Genomic DNA, 18,511 nt, shown 5'->3' on the forward strand with positions numbered 1-18,511 from the left:
TCACTTCGGCTCCCGTTTTTCTCCGGTGGCCATTTTTTTTCTTTCCGATTTGCCCTTCTATGGGCACCAAAAATGGCCGCCGCCGGCTTCAAAAATCGCATCTACGCATGTCCAGAAGTGCATAGACTTTCGGCGGTGGCCATTTTTGGTGCCCATAGATGGGCGGAGCGACACCGGAAGTTGCGTCTATGCACTTCCTGACATGCGTACAAGCGGCTTTCGAAGCCGGCGGCGGCCATTTTTGGTGCCCATAGAAGGGCAAAGCGACACCGGAAGTTACGTCGACGCAACTTCCGGTGTCGCACGGCTGCCGGTCGCGGATTCTGCAGTCCAGGACTTGGAAGGTAAGGAGGATGCACAGACTCATCTGTGGGGTTGGGATGAAACAGTGCTTGCAAAATAGTGAGGCATTTCTGTAGGGGATCCTTCCAAGTAATATTTTTAAAGACACCTCAAAGAGGGATATTAAGCTGCTTCCTCTTGTAGACCCCCTGCATTCTTCCGATGACCTCTCCCAAGGTCACAGCTTCATCCTTGGCAGAGCCCATCTCAAAAAGCTCATCCTTTTCGAGAAGCGTAGTTGCACATGTCTTGTCTCTCCCTTGGGTGCTAGATATGTCACCATCATTCCAGGCCAAAATCCCACCCAGCAATTTCACAGAAACATTGGAGCGCTTCTCCCCTCCCCTCAGATTCCCAAGTCAGCCACCTCCCCACTCCCGCTGCTTCTTGCCACAGACGTGCAACTTCCATTGCATGCGCCCTTTCCATCTACCGCAAATCTCCTCGCATTGTGAAATCACACGGTTTTTTCCTCTCTCTTTATTGTAAAGTGATTTTTTTTAAAAAAAAAAAGATTTTGTAGATTAATCACAGACAACTTGCTATATCTAGAGGATGGAACATTCAAAGCACCCACCTTCTCTCTCTCCTTTTGTTTATTCATGCTATGACATAACTTTCCTCCAAGCATATGTCTGCACATGAGATTCCTGTGTACCAAGTTCTAAGACTGACACTTTGCAGAAAACTTGATGAACCCTAACAAAAGAATGTTTTTGAGCAATATGATGCTTGTCCTGCCCTGTATGGGTTGCACCTCTCGCCCCCATGAATTCCCAACTGCTATGTGCAATGCCAGAGGCATCGTATGGGTGGTATAGATGGATACTACGCAGCTTGCAAAAAGACTGGGTTGTGCACCCCTCCGAAAGACTGGCACCCCTCCGAAAAACTCAGAGAGCACACGCTCCCGTTTTCCTTTTGGATTCATGAACTCATCAGGTGGCCTTCAGCAAAGAACAAATTCATGAAGAAAAGTTCTATCGGGTGGTACTAGCTACAACGGCTAAATGAAATGTCTCTGGAGACCCAGTTGCTGTGGAGCAACAGCAGGAGGAAGCCGTCACATCCGGTTGGTGAGCTTCCCAAGAGGCATGTGTTGCCCAATGTGAGAAGTAGAATGCTGGACTAGATGGGAGTTTTTGGTTTGATCCAGCAGGGCTATTCTTTACATTTGAATGATTGCAAAATGCTTCTTACAATCTGATGCACTACATAAACGCAAAGGCCTGGATTCACATAGATGCCAATATCAGCAGGGGACCGCCTTCAGGCTAAATGAATGGGAAGGGGTGGCAGTTTAATAAGCCCCAGCTGTTCCACGATATGGGGGAGGTCAAGGATTTTAGGATTTCACATAGCATGATAAAGTACCTGTGAGGGGCACTCTGAAGTCTGATAGTTACATGTTGGTACTGTGGTATCTAGAGACCTGGTGTCTTTTTTTGAAAGGCCATGTAAACAGGGTCCTTTTGACTGCTACATGGGGGAAAAATACTTGCTAGCTAGCTAGGATGTTCTCTAGGAGTTGCTGCAAGTCAGGAACCATGGCTTCCGGTCTAGAATGCAGATTTCAGTAAAGTCTTCTGGTGCTTAAGGACATTTTGCTCCTTGTTCTGGGCAGGGAAGTTACAACAGCCAGATGTGGAATCAGGGTGACTTGCTCCTACAGGATCTACAGCAAGCCTTCCTGTAGTACCAATGTGAGCAGAGCTTCACTTTTAGGACCAGCACACAGTTAGCTGTCGTTTTGTCTTCACAGTCTTCATCTAAAGAGTGGAAATGGGACAACAGGCGTCAGTAAGAGAGTTGCTTAACCCCTCCCTGGCCATCTCACAGGGACTGGGCTAATTTATTTCCAAAATGTGGCTGACTTCGAATTTATATGGGGACTGTAGTCTTCCTTATCTCTGCAGTTCTTGGCCAACATGTACCCTTTATTCCATTCCTTTCCCTAGTTTTCCTCCTCCAATCATTTCCTCTGGCCTTCCCTTCTGCTCACTTGTCAAAACCACCCTTCCACAAATCCTGCCATCCTGGACCCAATGTTTCACCACTGCCCCATTCTTTTCCATGCACCTGCCTGTCCTGTCTGTCTCTCTCTCTAGGAGCTAAACCGGTCCTCCAATGGCAACCACAGACCCTCCTGCTTGCATCACCCTTCTGTGACATCACAGCTGGTCAGCCAATCGTTAAGCAAAGCCAGTCGTCCTTGCCGTTCTGCTTCTCTGCCGCACAGTCCCCACGTGCATTACAAAGGAAAATAGCTGTGACCCCCTTCTCTCTCTCAAGACTGAGCCCGCAAGGGCACCCCCGAGGAAATCCTACCTGGGGCATCTGTGGGACACAACTGGAGCTGGCATGTCTGCTTGGCTTCAGGCTTGGAAGCTGACTCACAGCCTTGCCCCAGGACTTCTCCTTGGTAACACTTCACCTCGCGAAAACGCAGGCCTGTGCCACAGGTCTTGCTGCACTACGGGAGGCAGAAGGGCGGGGGGGAGGGGTGTGGATTAAAAAACAAGGTAACTAAATGTTCCCCAGTAGAAGGGGGGATGCAGAGTGCAATGTTTATAGTGACAGAGGCGGCATGTCATAAGGCAGGCACGTCCAACAGGTAGATCGTGATCTACTGGTAGATCACTGGACGCCTGTGGTAGATCACTGGTAGATCACTGGCTCCCCCCCCCAAAGAAGCTCAAGAACTTTGGCTCCCCTAAAAAATGCTCAACATTTTAGCCCTTCACCTCCCAAAAAGAGGGCTTTCCTCCCACCTCAGAAAAGCTCAACAACTCTGACCTGAACCCCTAAAAATGGGCCTTCCTCCTTCCTAAAAAATCTCAACAAATTTGACCTGAACCCCTAAAAAACGGGGCTTTCTTCCTCCTTAAAAAAAGCTTAACAACTTTGACCTGAACCCCCCAAAAGGGGGTAGATCACTGCCAGTTTTTAACTCTGTGAGTAGATCGCAGTCTCTTCGGAGTTGGCCACCCCTGTCATAAGGGAACCCCGGAGGCTGTCCTGAAATGATGGGACGCTCCTGCCTTAAAGGGACTTGCTCTCTCGGCTGAATTTTGCAGAGCTGGCTTAAGCTGGCAAAGGGTTGTTGTAGCAAAGCAACACTCTGAATGGTAAATTAATATTTGCGGCAGGGTTTCAGTGTGGGCCTGATCAGATCAGATCTGATTGTGGCCCGGGAATGACTCTAGCTCCCTGCTTAAGGCTGCTCCTGTTGGTGATCTGTCAAGGCTGGGTGATGGATAGGATGAGGACCCGCACAGGTAGGTGTGGTTCCTCATCTACTGAGTGGATGAGACCGATAGAGGGTCCATCAGTTAAGAAGGCGGTTTCTGCAGGGCCTGTAGAGGGAAGTGAGGGGCAGGTGGGTCTCATCTACCCTCTTTTCATCCCCATCTTAAGCCCCACCACAGAACTAGCCCCTTCCTCTACCTGGGACCAAGAGGTGGAGAACCACGTTGAGCAGGGTCTCTTGAAGCAGGACGCCTGCACTTCCGGCTTGGGGAGAGCATCGCAGCGCTTCTCGGGGTACTCCCTGTACAGTCCATTTTCCAGCCCCACACACAGCACTGTCCGCATCTTGACGCCTCGGCCACATGTTGCATTGCACTGGAAGGGAGGAAGAGGGGTTTCATTCAGTCGTCAGCATGAGAATGTTGCACGGGGTTATGCTGGGCAGTTGCCCAGTGGGATCGCGCATCATGCTTCTGACTGATGCTTAAGATGTGCTCTGGCTAGACAGGTGTTGGGAGGAAGGCAAAGGTACAGTTGCCTCTTTTTAATCTAGCACATAGCAAAAGTTAACTTTTATTGATTCGAGACTCGATTTATTCCCATTCTCATTATGTCGACCCTTACTGCAAGGGCGCAAGTTATTTTATTTTCATTATAAAATTTCCAATCCACTCGGTAAATATTTTTTTAAGGATGATTTTTATCAAATCTCCCAAGTTATTACGCAACTCCAATCATATCTATAGGAGTTCTTTTCATTGCACATTTCCTTTTTGACTCCACACCTTTGCTGAAGTTTTTATTTTTATTCCCCCTTAATCGCTGTACTCCACTAAGGACTCAGCTACACTGGCAAAGGAAAAAAAAACTTTATGTGTGTTGTTTGTGCATGCTCACTGTGACGCCAGATGGCGCTGTGGAGTTCCTTTTTTGCCAACCCGATTTCTCATACAAAGTTTGCAAAGCGTTAACCGAAACGCTTCTTTGATGTGTCTAGATCCAGTCTCAGTAAACTAGAGGTTATGTGGTTTTGCTTTCTGTTTTGTTTGCTTTTTTCATAGCCATACCTCTTTTTTCACTATAAAAGGAAAAATGGAGCCAGTCATCTCAAGAAACATGAAATATAAACAGCAGTCTCTCTCAGCAAGCCAATGGGCTGATAGGTAGGGCTGGCTTTGGCAGGGAGTGGGGAGGAGACAGGATGGCAGAAAGAGAGAAATTAAAACACATCTAATACATATTTAAGGCACATGACATCCCTCAAAGAATCCTGGGAACTGTAGTTTCCCTCTCACAGAGATGCAATCCCCCAGCACCCTTAACAAACCACAGTTCCCAGGATTCTTTGGGGGACGTAATGTGCTGTGAGCTCCCGTTGCTCGGTCCCAGCTCCTGCCAACCTAGCAGTTCGAAAGCACGTCAAAATGCAAGTAGATAAATAGGAACCGCTACAGTGGGAAGGTAAACGGCGTTTCCATGTGCTGCTCTGGTTTGCCAGAAGCGGCTTTGTCATGCTGGCCACATGACCTGGAAGCTGTACACTGGCTCCCTCAGCCAATAGAACGAGATGAGTGCCGCAACCCCAGAGTCGGTCACGACTGGACCTAATGTTCAGGGGTCCCTTTACATTTACCTAATGTGCTTAAAATGTGTGTTGGATGTGCTTTAAATTTAAGGTGTCGATCTGTCCAGAAAGAAATCTAGTTTTTGCTCTGGTGTGCAGCTACCCGCAATAGTTTACTCCCAAAGCGATGCAGCCCTTGAAAGGTGGGGGAAGCTCCTCACCTTTAGCTTGGAGGTAGGCATATGGTTTAGCAGAAAAGTAGCCTATGACCAGCAGAAACTGAGGAACAAGGTCAGCATCAGTAGCTGTACAGTGCCAAATGGGATACTACTGACTGCAGGTGGACTGAGAGCTGTGGTGATCTGCCTTCTGGCCACCTGCAGTTGTTGTTGTGGTGGTGGTGGTGCTTGGAGCCAAAGCCATATTGATGCTAGTGAGGTTTCTCCTTAACTATGGAAGCTACCTCAAATCCTGGTTTCAAATCTTGGTTAAGAGGGAACCCTAGTTGAGGTTGGTGAATTGGCGGCCAGGGGAGGGAATAATTATGCAATCCCATGGCTCCCTGTCTTTGGTTGTGCCCTCTATATACAGTATATAAAAATGTAAACTGGCCATGTGGGTGTGTCTCCACTTTTCTCCGAAACCGTTTGACCGATTGCGTTCAAATTTGGACAAAACGTCCCAAGCGAATATGCAAGTGACCATATACAATTTGCGTAGATAGATGTCACACCTATGGCAGGTAAAGCAGGTAAAACCCACCGTTCCCGAACACAACGACAGCCGGGGATGCTGGGAGCACAGGAGAGGTTGCAAAACAGCGCCCTCTACGCTGGTACTGCAGCTAGGAAAGTTTCCCTCTCCACAACAGCTCGGCTCGGCTTTGCAGACAGGGTCGAGGGGGCGGGATAGGTCATGGGTCAGGACAAGGTGGGGGCCATCACAGGGATAAGCCACAGCAACGTGTGGCCGGGCCAGCTAGTCTGCTTATTAAAAGGTGGTTTATTTTTAAGGTTGCTATTTCTCCCCCTAGATCTTATTTTGCAATGTGCTGATTTTATGCAAGCTGCCCTGTGTCCTTTTATAGAAATTGGGGGGTGGGGTTATAACAGAAACAATGAACCCTCTGCTTCAACACCTCTGATACCCTACAAAGAGAAAGCTCGGGGGAGATCAGAAGCAGAAGGCAATGGCAATGCACAGAACTGAGTTAATGGTTAGTCAAGAAATACACCCAACAGTAGGCGGCAAACCTTTTGGGGGTGGTGTTGGCAAGAGCATCCTGTTCGTATGAAGGGTGTGACCAAGCGTGGACTCACCTGGTCCCATTCCTGCTTAACCCAATGCGCAGGGCAGTTCTTATCTCCACAGGGATAGATTGCTAGAGGCTTGGTGTTGGGGTTGCACAGGGAGTCTGAGATCACCTTCCCCTCCAAATTGCGACAGGTGACAAAGCGGTTCATTCGTCCCTCGCCACACAAACCTGAGCACTTGGAGAAACAAAGAGGCCTTTCAAGGTAACAGCGCCTGAGAATCAGTCTCTAATCAGGAAGGTGTTTGGTTCATGTTGTATTCCATGCAGCCACAAGAAATACGGTCTAAAAATATGCATGCAGGGTCTGACCCAGGTACAGTGGTACCTCGGTTTATGAACACAATCGGTTCCGGAAGTCTGTTAATAAACTGAAGCGTTCATAAACTGAAGCGAACTTTCCCATTGAAAGTAATGGAAAGTGGATTAATCTGTTCCAGACGGTCCGCGGAGTACTTAAACTGAAGCATTCATAAACTGAAGCGAACTTTCCCATTGAAAGTAATGGAAAGTAGATTAATCCGTTCCAGACGGGTCCACGGAGTACTCAACCTGAAGCGTACTTAACCCGAAGCATGGGTGTAATTGGTTCCAGAAGTCTGTTCATAAACTGAAGCGTTCATAAACTGAAGCGAACTTTCCCATTGAAAGTAATGGAAAGTGAATTAATCCGTTCCAGATGGGTCTGCGGCGTTCGTAAACCGAAAATTCGTAAACCGAGGTGTTCATAAACCAAGGTTCCACTGTACAGGAATCCCAGGCTAAGGAGATCTAGAATGGCAAGCTTCCCAGAAAGACAGTTGTTCTGCTTCTGCCAACCTTGTCCCAAAACGTATACAGAAAAAAGATGAGAGCATCCTCTCATTCCAGGGAGGCAGCAAGTCTGACGGGGAGCTGAGTTTGTGACACGCTGGGATCCTTCGCCAGCCTATTTCTTGGTTATGAAAGCATGCAGCAAAGAGACAGGAACTGGTATGAGTCGCCTGCTGCCCACTTCAAAACCCACAGGCTCCCCACGGATGACAAACCTGCCACCTCCATGCCCTCTTAACCGGATCCTCTAAGATGGGGAGGGGAGAGGAGGAGAAAACAGAAAGAATGTTCTGCGACTCACCGGCCCCCAGTCAGAGGCGGTCCAATGCCAGTCGCAGGGGGGGCCTGAGCATTCCCGCTCACCGACAGGCCTCAATGACTCACTGCACAGATTGGGCTCTACAGAGCAGCGCACCTCCCTCTTCATTGTCCCTGGGCCACCGCATCGAGCAGAACACTATAAAGATGGGAACAGGATGATATGGGACAGGGGAAATGAAAAACGCTGTGAAAGATGCAAGCCACGAGGAGGCAATTATTCTTCTGTGGACAAGCTTGTTCCTTCATAAACAGTATGGGATCACCCTTTCCACTCAGGAAAGCGACCTAATATTCCCAATATTGCAAACAATTCACCGTATGTTAGCTCAAGGTCAACATGTATGCCTTCCTAACAGAGCCATCTGCCCCGGGCAGCAGAATTTAAGCACGGTTTAATAAAGCAAATGGCAACTATTCACTGTATAGTTTATTGTGGGGAGGGAAAGTTGTGTTTTTTTTTGTCTCAGATGTCGAAATAATAATAATAATAATAATAATAATAATAATAATAATAATAAATAATGATTTCTACCCAGCCCATCTACCTGGGTTCCCCAGCCACTCTGGGCGGCTTCCAACAGAAGGTTAAAAATAAATTAAAACATTGTCATTAAAAGCTTCCCTAAACAGGGCTGCCTTCAGATGTCTTCTAAATGTCAGATAGTTGTTTATTTCATTGACATCTGATGGGAGGGCATTTCACAGGGCGGGTGCCACTACTGAGAAGGCCCTCTGCCTGGTTCCCTGTAACTTCGCTTCTCGCAGTAAGGGAACTCCCAGAAGGCCCTTGGAGCTGGACCTCAGTGTCCAGGTTGAATGATGGTGGCGGAGGCGCTCCTTCAAGTATACAAGACTGAGGCCGTTTAGGGAGCTAGGCCAAAGCCCAATACTCTACGTAAATAATAGCCACTGTGTAGTCTAAGATATCACAGTTCTAGCCACCTTGGCAGGATTATATTGGAAATTATGGTCTAGTTTTCAAATTACTCAGAAAAAGCAGAAAGGGGCTCAACATGTCTATCTTTTTTTCCTTAGATTGGGGGGGGGGCAGGTAGTACAGGTGGATGATGGCTTTCTGAATACTTGTGCTAACGACTTGCAGCGTTGAATTGTGGAGCCACTGAGCGCTCATTCCGAGTGAAATGAGACATTAGGTTATTACCATCACTGATTTATGAATTGCTTGCTGTGCAATTATGTGCAAGGAGCAGTCCCTGGGTGGAGAAGTATAGAAAAGGTGCCATAGGGGGCTGTGGGACATGGTTGAAAGAGAAGCAGAAATGCAAGGAGCGTTTTACCCTTTCCCGAGAGTTTGTGCTGTTGGGCTACGAAATTTACTGACGGAAATAAAAATAAATGAAAACAGGTAACACCAGTTTGACCCTCACACTTGCAGCTTATCCTGGATAAGGGAAACCCACTTCAAATGATAATAATATGCTAAGGCATATTTTCCTGAAAACGGATTTCATCCCCATGATTCTATCATGGAAGATGAAAAAAATCAGGGTTAAAACATCACAAATCCCTTCTTTTGCTCCTCAAGTGCCTAAAAAGGAAATTTGTCTTTGCACTTGCAGAGAGGCTGACTTAGCTACCGTATTTCCCCGGTATTTCCCCGGTACAGCCCATGCTGTAAACTCTTCTTTTGCTGAAATTGCCAAAGAACCACATCTGTTGTGGGGGGGGAGGGGAAAGGAGATTGTTAGCTGCTTTGAGACTCCTTCGGGTAGTGATAAAGCGGGATATCAAATCCAAACTCTTCTTCTTCTACATACCTCAGACCACTCTGACAGCTCCCACTGTGGCCCACAAGCTTTGTTCTTGCAAGATTTCCGCTCCATGGGCCTGGCTAGCCCAGCCGACTCGCACATATCGTCGTAAACAGAGCTGTCAAAGCCTGGAGCCAGCATCTTCCAGCAGCGCACCGTTCGGTACTGGTAGCCTTCACCGCAGGTCCTGGAACACTCGCTCCACCGGCTGGTCTCCCACCTCCACGCAGGCGCCAATGGTGAGAGAGAAGAGAGAGCAACCATGGCTTAGTCTGAGGGAACTTGGAAGGTCAGAGCAGTAGAATTATCTGAGTCAAGAGGGAGAAAACAGAAGAGCCTTCCAAGCTTCCTAACTACATGAGGCTCTGTAACAGGGGTCGGCAAGGCTTACCAGGCAGGGGGTGGGCCACTCACTCCTGCGATGATCCTCTGTGAGCCAGACCAGTGCAGTGCGATGCCAGAAATTGCATCTGCGCATGTCCACAGCGCCGGAAATCGCTTCTGCACATGCCCAGATGCTGAAAATCACGCCTGCACAGAAGGGATTTCCGGCATCTGGGCATGCGCAGAAGCGATTTCCAGAGGCGCAGAAGAGAGTCCCTGTGCCGTGCCGATTTAGCGCAGCGCACGGGACTCGCCGGGCCGTTGGCTCGGTTTGGGGGTGGCTTAGGGGCCGGTTAAATGGCCCCCATGGGCCGCTTCCGGCTCGTGGGCCTTAGGTTGCCAACCCCTGACCTATAACCACACAAGAGTGAAATGCACTTCCCACTAAAAATATCAACTCTGCAATTCATTTTATATCATTTCCCAGTAAGGTTACCTTACTACAAGACCACCACATATGATAAAATGAACCTTCATTTTATATAATGAATTGAAAAGGATATTCAAAATAACATTTGTATTCTTTTGGGACTCATAGGGACAGAACTACCCAAATTGTATAGAAATTTATTCATGTATGCGACTACAGCAGCAAGAATGCTACTCACCCCAAAGTGGAAAAAGGAGAAATCCCAGCAAAGGAAGAAGGGATACAAAAACTTATGGAATATGCAGAAATGGGAAAACTTACCGGAAGAACAAGAAATCAAGAAAAGAAACTTTTTATAACAGAATGGAAATGGTTTATTGAATATTTACAGATAAATTGCAAACAGATAAAAGCATTGGCAGGATTCTTGTAATAACCTGCAGTATCATAAGAGTATATATTTAAAGTAGATAATTAAAAGAGCAAATTAAATGAATTTGGATATGCAGAAGGCATTAAAAAATAAATTTAAGGAACTGCAGAAAGAGGGGGAAGGAAGTTCGAGCTTTGAAATGTTAAATTGGTTGTACAGCTAATGGAATGTATAAATTTGAAAAGTATAAAAAAAACTCTCTCTCTCTCTTTCTCTCTCTCTCTCTATATATAAACTCTGCAGGATTATTTTGGTTTGCCTATTAAGTAAGCAACCGCAAAGCAGGCCCATTATTGCGAGTCCTGCTGTTGTTTATAATTTCCCCAGCATTTTGCAAAAACCTGTAAAGGAAGATGGAAGAACATTACAGTTAACCACCTTCCACCAACCTCAAACTACAGATTTCATATTCTGGTTCAGGATTAAGATTGCACACCTACACTCCATCCCAGTCCCTTTCTGGGAACTGGCTCCTTTCACTCACCTGGGCTGGCAGTCTCTGCCTGTGCAAAACTCGTGGGTGGGCTCTGGGCGTGTCAGGGCATCACAATACGCTTCTTCCACTTCCACACCATCATAGCGGACGCACATGGCGTAGGAGCTGCTGATCCCTGCGTGGACAACCAAAAGTGTTTCTTTTTAGTCCCTGTTCATTAAATGGCCCCTAGCGGCAGAGGGGCTTCCCTGGCGGCTGCTAAGCAGCCTAAGTGACTCACATTTCCCCACTGCTGCAACCACCACTTTTCCAGATCTCATCTGATGAGAGAAGATGGCCTTGCCTCCCCAGGGAGACTTGCATCTTGTCCCCACAATGCAACAAGGCCCATCTACCCAGAGGGACTTTGTAGAGCTCTGCCTTCCAGGGAAGATCCAGAAGCAGGGGCAGGGCCGGTGCTAGGGTTTTTGGTGCCCTAGGCAAGGTCACCTTCTGGCGCCCCGCCCCGCCCCCCCAGTGTAAATGGCAGGAGGGATGAAAAGGGGCACAGAGCCCATGTTGCTGGCCTGAGCAGCGGACGCTGTCTCCGGGCCGCTGCCGGCGCCGCTTCCTTCCTGCTCTCGGCCGCTTCTGGCCGCTTCCTCCCGCTCGGCCCAGAGGTGCCCGCAGCTTCTGATTGGCTGCTCGCTAGCCCGCTCTTCGCCCAGCAACATCGGGAGGAGAAAAAATAAGAAAGGAAGCTGCAGCCAGCAGCCTCGCTCGGCTGGCAGCTTCCTTTTTAACTTCTTCTCCCAACGTTGCCGGGCGAGGGGCGGGCCAGCGAGGAGGGGCGTCACGCCAGTCAGCCACTAGCGTGGTGCCTCGCTAGCCCGCCCCTCGCCCAACAATGTTGGGAGAAGAAAAAAATAAGAAAGCAAGCCACAGGCGAGGGCGGTGGTGATGGGCGGTGGCTCGGGGGGGTTGGGGGCAGGCTGACCAGCGCCCCCTCCATTTTGGCGCCCTAGGCGATGGCCTAGTTCGCCTAAATGGACGCGCCGGCCCTGAGCACGGGAGGGCAAGCTACTCGCGTTTCCTTTCCCATCTCTTCCTTGGGAGACCTGAAGGGGCTCTGAGCAGCCGAGCTGGACAGCATCTTAAAGCTGCACAGTTAATGCTGGGATATGAATGAAGAATCAAGGTTGTGCAGTGAATAATTATGTTATTAAATTTTATTGGTATGAATTAATTAAAAAATACGATAATTTATTGCCCATGTGCACTGTAGTGGGTTAAATGCTCCAGGGCAGCTAGAGAACAAATGTGCTAAAAAGTCAGTCATTGCGCCATACGGATGCACAGAGTGGCTTAGAATGGGGAAGGACAACAGATCCCATGTAGGAAGGTCCAAGTTCAGCCCCCACCAGCCCCAGGGACAGGGCAGCAGGGAGGACAACACATTAGGCAGCACTGCCTGTCCATGCAAGCAACATTAGGCTAAATGGACCAATTGGCTGTGCTAGGAAGGGCTGATGGGAGTTGTAGTCCAAGACAGCTAGAGGGGCACCAACTGGGGGGGGGGGCGCTCCATGCAGAATTTGTGGTTGAAGAGTTGAGAACGCAGAGGCGAAGCAAACAGTCAACAGATACCTGAATCAATAGCAGATGCATTGCCGTCACCTACAATACCAGACTTTCATGCTTATTTCTAGAAAAGATCTCTCTGGGTGCTAGAGAACAAGGCACATTCAAGCAAAAGGTTTGGTCCCTCAAGAGAATTGCTCTCAAAAACCATCAGCTTCACAGCAAAGCTACCTGACGTGCACGTCGAGCTGCAAGGGGCGTAGGCCGATACTTTCCAGCGATACATGTCAGCCAGGCTGATGTCGTCGTGGCCGAGGGGATTCAGCTCAAAGTCGTTGCTGTAGGGGGAAAGGAGCTTGCATGAACTCACAGGTGAATTGTCTACTCTGGGAAGGAAAGGCCATCCATTCTGGGATTCTGAGGGGACTAGGAAAGGAGCCCAGGTGTGAATGCAATCCTTGCTCCCCCAGAGTCTGGTGCATACCAAATCTGATGCATTTCGAAACTCAAGTGCTGGTGGGCCTGTCAAGGATTCCATTCTTTAGGCCAGTAATTCCCAAATCATGGACTCGGGACACCTTAGCATGCCATAAATTAAGGAGGGGAAAGCTTCAGTGGGGCCTCGCAGAAGAGGCTGCCCACTGTGCCCCTAGGTGGGTCCCTGCTCTGGCTTTGCGGCCTTCCCATCGGCCTTCACTGTGACCCACAGAACTATCATGGGTGGGTGGATAGTCCATCTGAATCCTGGGGTTTGGGGTAAGACTGAAGTTAACATGCTGGTGTGTTTGTCAGCCATTCAGATGGCGAAGCTGAGAGGAAACCAGCCTCCCCTCCATGCATAGCTGCCAAGTCTCCCGTATTCCCCGGGAAACCCCCGTTTTTCCAGCTGTTCCCAGCTGAAAAAACGGATTTTTTGTTTTTTCCCGGTTTATTCTGGCGCGGCGGCCATTTTGGAACTGGGCGGAGCATGCTCAGAAGCGACTTTTGATGCTGCTTTGTCCAGTTCCAAAATGGCTGCAGCGTGACTTCTGGTGCGGTGGCCATTTTGGAACAGGGCAGAGCAGCATCAAAAGTAGCTTCTGAGCATGCTCCGCCCAGTTCCAAAATGGCGGCAGCGCTACTTCCGGTCTGCTACTTCCGGTCCAGTCCCTTATTTCTCAGGCCAGAACTTGGCAGCTATGCCTCCATGGCGGAGGTGCTCGGCTGGGAGTTTGCATGACATCTAGCTTCACCCTAAGAGGACATCTGGTCCTTTGCTCCAGGAAACGCTCATCCTACTTGCCTTTCAGTGCCAGGAGCCTGAAGAGGTTCTGACGGGAGTTTGCTCCCCAAACCAGCCTGAACGCTGGAGCTGGAACTAGGCTTGGAAGGCATCGCACCGAGCGTATCATTCCCTGCGCCGTCCACCGCATGTGCTTCAGCATTCACATCCTCCAGAAAGTTCTTTTTTGCAGGTGGCTTGTGCAGCCCTTCGGACCACTCGACCAAAGGTTCGCCCCAAAAGCCCATCGTCGAGTTCTTCCTCCCCAGCTTGACCGCTAGGTAATGCAATTCCCTGCAAAAAGCAGCGTTCTGTGGGTCCTGGAGACACAGTTTCCTGAAGAGACGTAGCCTGGAGGGCCCCATCCTGCTGGCCTCTTGGAGCTCAGGCCTCACTGCACCGTGGGGAATGGCTGTACTGATTGTGAGATGATTGAGTCTGAGAGCTTAAAGAAAACACAGGATAGCAACAAATCCAGTTTAAGGCATTCGTTCCTCAAGAGGCATGGGACAAAGCTTGATTCCCCTGTTATGCTCACAAGACAAATCTTCTGGTGTAATTTGGCATGTGGGCAGTGCAAGCCAGCGTCTGGTAGAAAGTTTAAACAGGACACACTCTCGATGCTTTAAAAAAAGAGAGTTTCCAGCCCTCATAATTTCAGAGTTGTCACAATTACAGAATTTTAATGTTCAGGGTTTAGGGATGATTTCAGATTTTGGCAAGCAGGTGTGTGTATGTGTATAGGGTTGCCATATGTCCTTTTTCCAAGACACGCCCTTCCTTTCCTGGGCACGTAAAATGAGAGTCGTCATAGCGATCCATAGTTAAAAGTTGGCAAATGTGTCCCCTCCCATTTTTTGCTCTTCAAAATATGGCAACCCTAAATCTCGGTATTTGAATTTCCAAAAAAAATTAAATTCTCATCATAGCTATTAGCTATTCCGGCTTTGCACATTGTCCCTTACAGCCCTTCATCAAACCACAGTTGTCCCCTTACCATAACACTGCTTTTGCTGCATATTATTATTATTATTATTATTATTATTATTAATTATTAATTATTGAATTTATATGCCACCCTATACCCAAAGGTCTCGAGGCGGTTCACAGAAAAAAATTAAAATATAAAACCACAAAATAAATAATCAAAATAAAAACAACACCCAACCCCCCCCCCAAAAAAACCCCACATTTTAAAAGGGCATATGATGTCAAACAAATCAACCCAAAGCCTGGTTAAAAAGGAATGTTTTTGCCAGGCCCCTAAAGGTGTATAATGAAGGTGCCAGGCAAACTTCCCTGGGGAGAGCATTCCACAGACAGGGAGCACTGCAGAGAAGTCCCTGCTCTTGTGTTGCCCCCCAACAGACCTCTTGAGGAGGAGACACATGAAGAAGGGCCTCAGAAAATGATCTCAGGGTCCAGGTAGGTTGATACAGAAACCAAACAAACCCACAACAATTATTTACTTCCTCCCAACCCCCCACAGAAGGCTTGGGATATATGGGACAGGAATAAGGCATTACATAACTAAGAACAGCAATGCAAAAAAAAAAAAGCACAGGTTTTCAGTAGGGAGCATTGGGCGGACATGGCTACCCTCCCCCACCCCACCCCACGCTACATGTGGGAGCAGAAGGAACCTAACATTGCACATGCTTGAGGAAAGCAAAGTTGCAAGGAAATATACCAACCCAGATCGGTTTCTCTGCCCACTGCCATCTTTTCGTCATCACCTGCTCCATTGGTGTGGTAGACGCGTTGGACTTGGAAACCAAACTTTTCATCCTCTGCCCCATGTTTCCAGCCCCAGTCCTTGCCTTGCGCAGTTGAGTTAAATGGGAAGAAGCCCTGGCTTTTGAAGGCCACCCCTCCGTGCTCCTCCCCCCGTGGGAAAGGTTCCCCTACGTCATCCGGCGCAAGAGATAACCAAGTGGCGTTGAAATCTTGGGCAATGGGCGGGACGGCGTCCTGGCGATTGTGGCTGGGCTCCGGCAGGTGAAGGTACAGCGTTGGCATCTTGATGGCGGGGGGAACGGTTTGAAGAGCTGGCGACAGAGTCCTGGGCACTGTGTAGTCATATGTCACGTGGGGCACTTTCCCATTGAAGTTATAGTACTGGGTTCAACAAGGAAAAGGGGAAATCAAAGGGAAACAAAATTAGTCCATCGGCACCAGCACTTGGGCATGAGGCAAGCACATCATTGTACTGTGATCTGGAACCCCCTGAAAAAGACCCCCTACCCCAAAAACAACCTTGAGCTCAGCCTCAGGTCTGGAGGGAAACTCCCCCAAGACTTCTCTAGAGTCCCACACTCCACCCACAACCCCAAGTCATTTGCTCTCTTGCTCAGTGGCTTACCTTCCAAGTCCCGGACTGCAGAATCTGGGACCAGCAGCCCTGTGACACCGGAAGTTGCGCCGACGTAACTTCCGGTGTCGCTTTGCCCTTCTATGGGCACCAAATATGGCCGCCGGCGGCTTCGAAAGTCACTTCTATGCATGTCAGGAAGTGCGTCGTCGCAACTTCCGGTGTCGCTCTGCCCATCTATGGGCACCAAAAATGGCGGCCGCCGACACCGGAAGTCGCGTCTATGCACTTCCGGGCATGCGTAGATGCAACTTTGAAGCTGGCGGCGGCCATTTTTGGTGCCCATAGAAGGGCAAATCAGGGGGAAAAAATGGCCGCCGGCAGGAGAAAATAACGGAGAAAAATGGGAGACAAAGTGATACGGGGGACCACCGGGAAAAGGTAAGTAAAAACGGGGGTTTCCCGTGGAAAACGGGGTACTTGGCAGCTATGCTCAGTGGAGAATGAATAGCAAGCACCCTACAACTTGCTTCATTGGTGAGGATCTGGCGGTCAATGGACTGCACTAGAATATGATGGTTCAGTCATATGTGGGACTTAGACCAGGAACTGCCTTACTTAGGAGCCTCTCCTAAGAAAGTTAACTCCCTGACCTCTTATACATGGAACCTGTGCCTGCAACCTAATTCCATTGCTGGATAAATGGAGGTCATTCCTCTCTGGGTGTCAGGGACTGGGCAGAGGAGAAATGGTGGAGACCGCCTCCCAATCCTGACCCTTCCAGGGAGGAGGAAGAGGAAGACAGTATAGATCAGGGGTCGGCAAGGAGGTTTACCTCGCCTGGGCTGGTTCACTCCAGCGGAGATCCCCCCTGTGGGCCGGATGATTTCTGGCGTCTGTGCAGATGAGATTTCCAGCATCTGCGTCTGCGCTGATGCAATTTCCAGCATCTGCACATGCGCAGACGCGATTTCCAGCACCGCAGAAGCGAGTCCCCGCTGTGCCGGTTTAGTGCAGCATGCGGGGACTCGCCAAACGGGCGGCTTGGTTCGGGGGCAGCTCGTGGGCTGGTCAAATGACTGCCATGGGCCGGTTGTGGCCCATGGGCCTTAGGTTGCCGACCCCTGGTATAGATGTACAACAGGGGTTTGAGGGAGGTAGCGGCTCAGAGGCAGGTGAGGGGGAAAGCTGGGAAATCATGGGAAAGCCAGAACAATGCCTGGCTGACATGTTGTTATTAGAAAACATCCCAGACCCTCCATCTCCCAGAACCCAGCAAGCCTTAAAAGTAGGAGAGCAAAGAGCTCAAAGACAGGGCATGTAGCAGCACTTATAGAAGTGATGAATGAGGAAGTGGGAGAGACGGGGTGCAGATTCACTTGGGACCCGCCATTATCCAAGAGGCTGGGTTCTATAGCCTCTCTCTGTAAATACTAAATAAAAAGTGGGTGGTAAGAACATTCCTTGTCTTTGTATGTTCCTGGCAACCAGCCGGGAGCTGCTGATAGCATCCTGACAATGGGTCTTCCTTTGCAGGTATACTAGGCGTACAGACCAGGAAAAGAGGCTATTGTGTGACTGGGTGCTTATTGCAAGATTCATTGCATGTCATAAATTCTATCTAATAGTCTATCCAAGAATTGCAATTCTTATGTAGGGGGAGCATTCAAACATGTGATTCCCATTGCCTCCTTCTCCATCTGCAGTCTGAAATATTACCAGTTCATGGCAACAACATCTTCTTGCACATCCTTTCATTGTTACACTCGGTGTCAATTAATCTATAATTAAAACTATTACTGTTATTGTCATTAATAAACCACTTCACAGCATAAAGCTATCAAAGCAGTGAGTGTGGTCAAAATAGAATGAAACGTAGAAACACAAGCTCTAAGAACAATGCAACTCAACAAACTCTAGAACAATAAAACCATCCATTCATTCTCTGAAAACAACGAAGACAATCTCATCAGGTATAAAACTGGTCTTCCATAGTTTGCAATCTGACCCAAAAGCCAACCGAGCTTGGGGTTTTAACAGATTCAGTCAACGTGAAGCTGATGTCATGGGCCGATTGGGTGTAGAGGAATGGTGGGAGGAATTGGCTGGGGAACCACCAAGGGAAGAAGGCTCAGAGCCCAGGGATTGGTGGTGGGACAACAGTGAGTGGTCAGAGGGAGAAGACTGGGAAGAGGAGGTGTTGGAAGCTGAAGGGGTAACAGGGCTCAGTGAGCAGGGAGAGTCTATGGCAGAGAGAAGTCCAGAAGCAGGAGAAGGGAGGCCAGGAGGCAGAGATGAGTCAGCCTGGTGAAGAGTCACAAGTGTCTCCCCTTCCTGCTGCCACCAGCTCCCCGCCCCACCTGTCTCACAGAACCAGAAGCGG

General features: G+C 48.9%; 1 protein-coding gene across 1 annotated transcript in view; it reads right to left on the minus strand.

Moving 5' to 3' along the window:
* Positions 1–890: 890 nt before the first annotated feature.
* The window catches only part of LOC118088948 (ADAMTS-like protein 2), a 38,870-nt gene continuing 21,249 nt past the window's right edge, over positions 891–18,511 (minus strand). The window contains exons 9-18 of the mRNA XM_035123192.2: positions 15,512–15,935; positions 13,839–14,262; positions 12,788–12,894; positions 11,045–11,171; positions 9,380–9,593; positions 7,582–7,737; positions 6,475–6,645; positions 3,790–3,966; positions 2,671–2,815; positions 891–2,111 (exon numbers count right to left, since the gene is read on the minus strand). Of these exons, the coding sequence (XP_034979083.2) occupies positions 1,993–2,111; positions 2,671–2,815; positions 3,790–3,966; positions 6,475–6,645; positions 7,582–7,737; positions 9,380–9,593; positions 11,045–11,171; positions 12,788–12,894; positions 13,839–14,262; positions 15,512–15,935 (2,064 nt within the window). The 3' untranslated portion in view covers positions 891–1,992. The remainder of the gene's footprint in view (positions 2,112–2,670; positions 2,816–3,789; positions 3,967–6,474; positions 6,646–7,581; positions 7,738–9,379; positions 9,594–11,044; positions 11,172–12,787; positions 12,895–13,838; positions 14,263–15,511; positions 15,936–18,511) is intronic.

This window comes from Zootoca vivipara, chromosome 7 (assembly GCF_963506605.1).
Source record: "Zootoca vivipara chromosome 7, rZooViv1.1, whole genome shotgun sequence".
In the NCBI taxonomy this organism is placed as follows: Eukaryota; Metazoa; Chordata; class Lepidosauria; order Squamata; family Lacertidae; genus Zootoca; species Zootoca vivipara.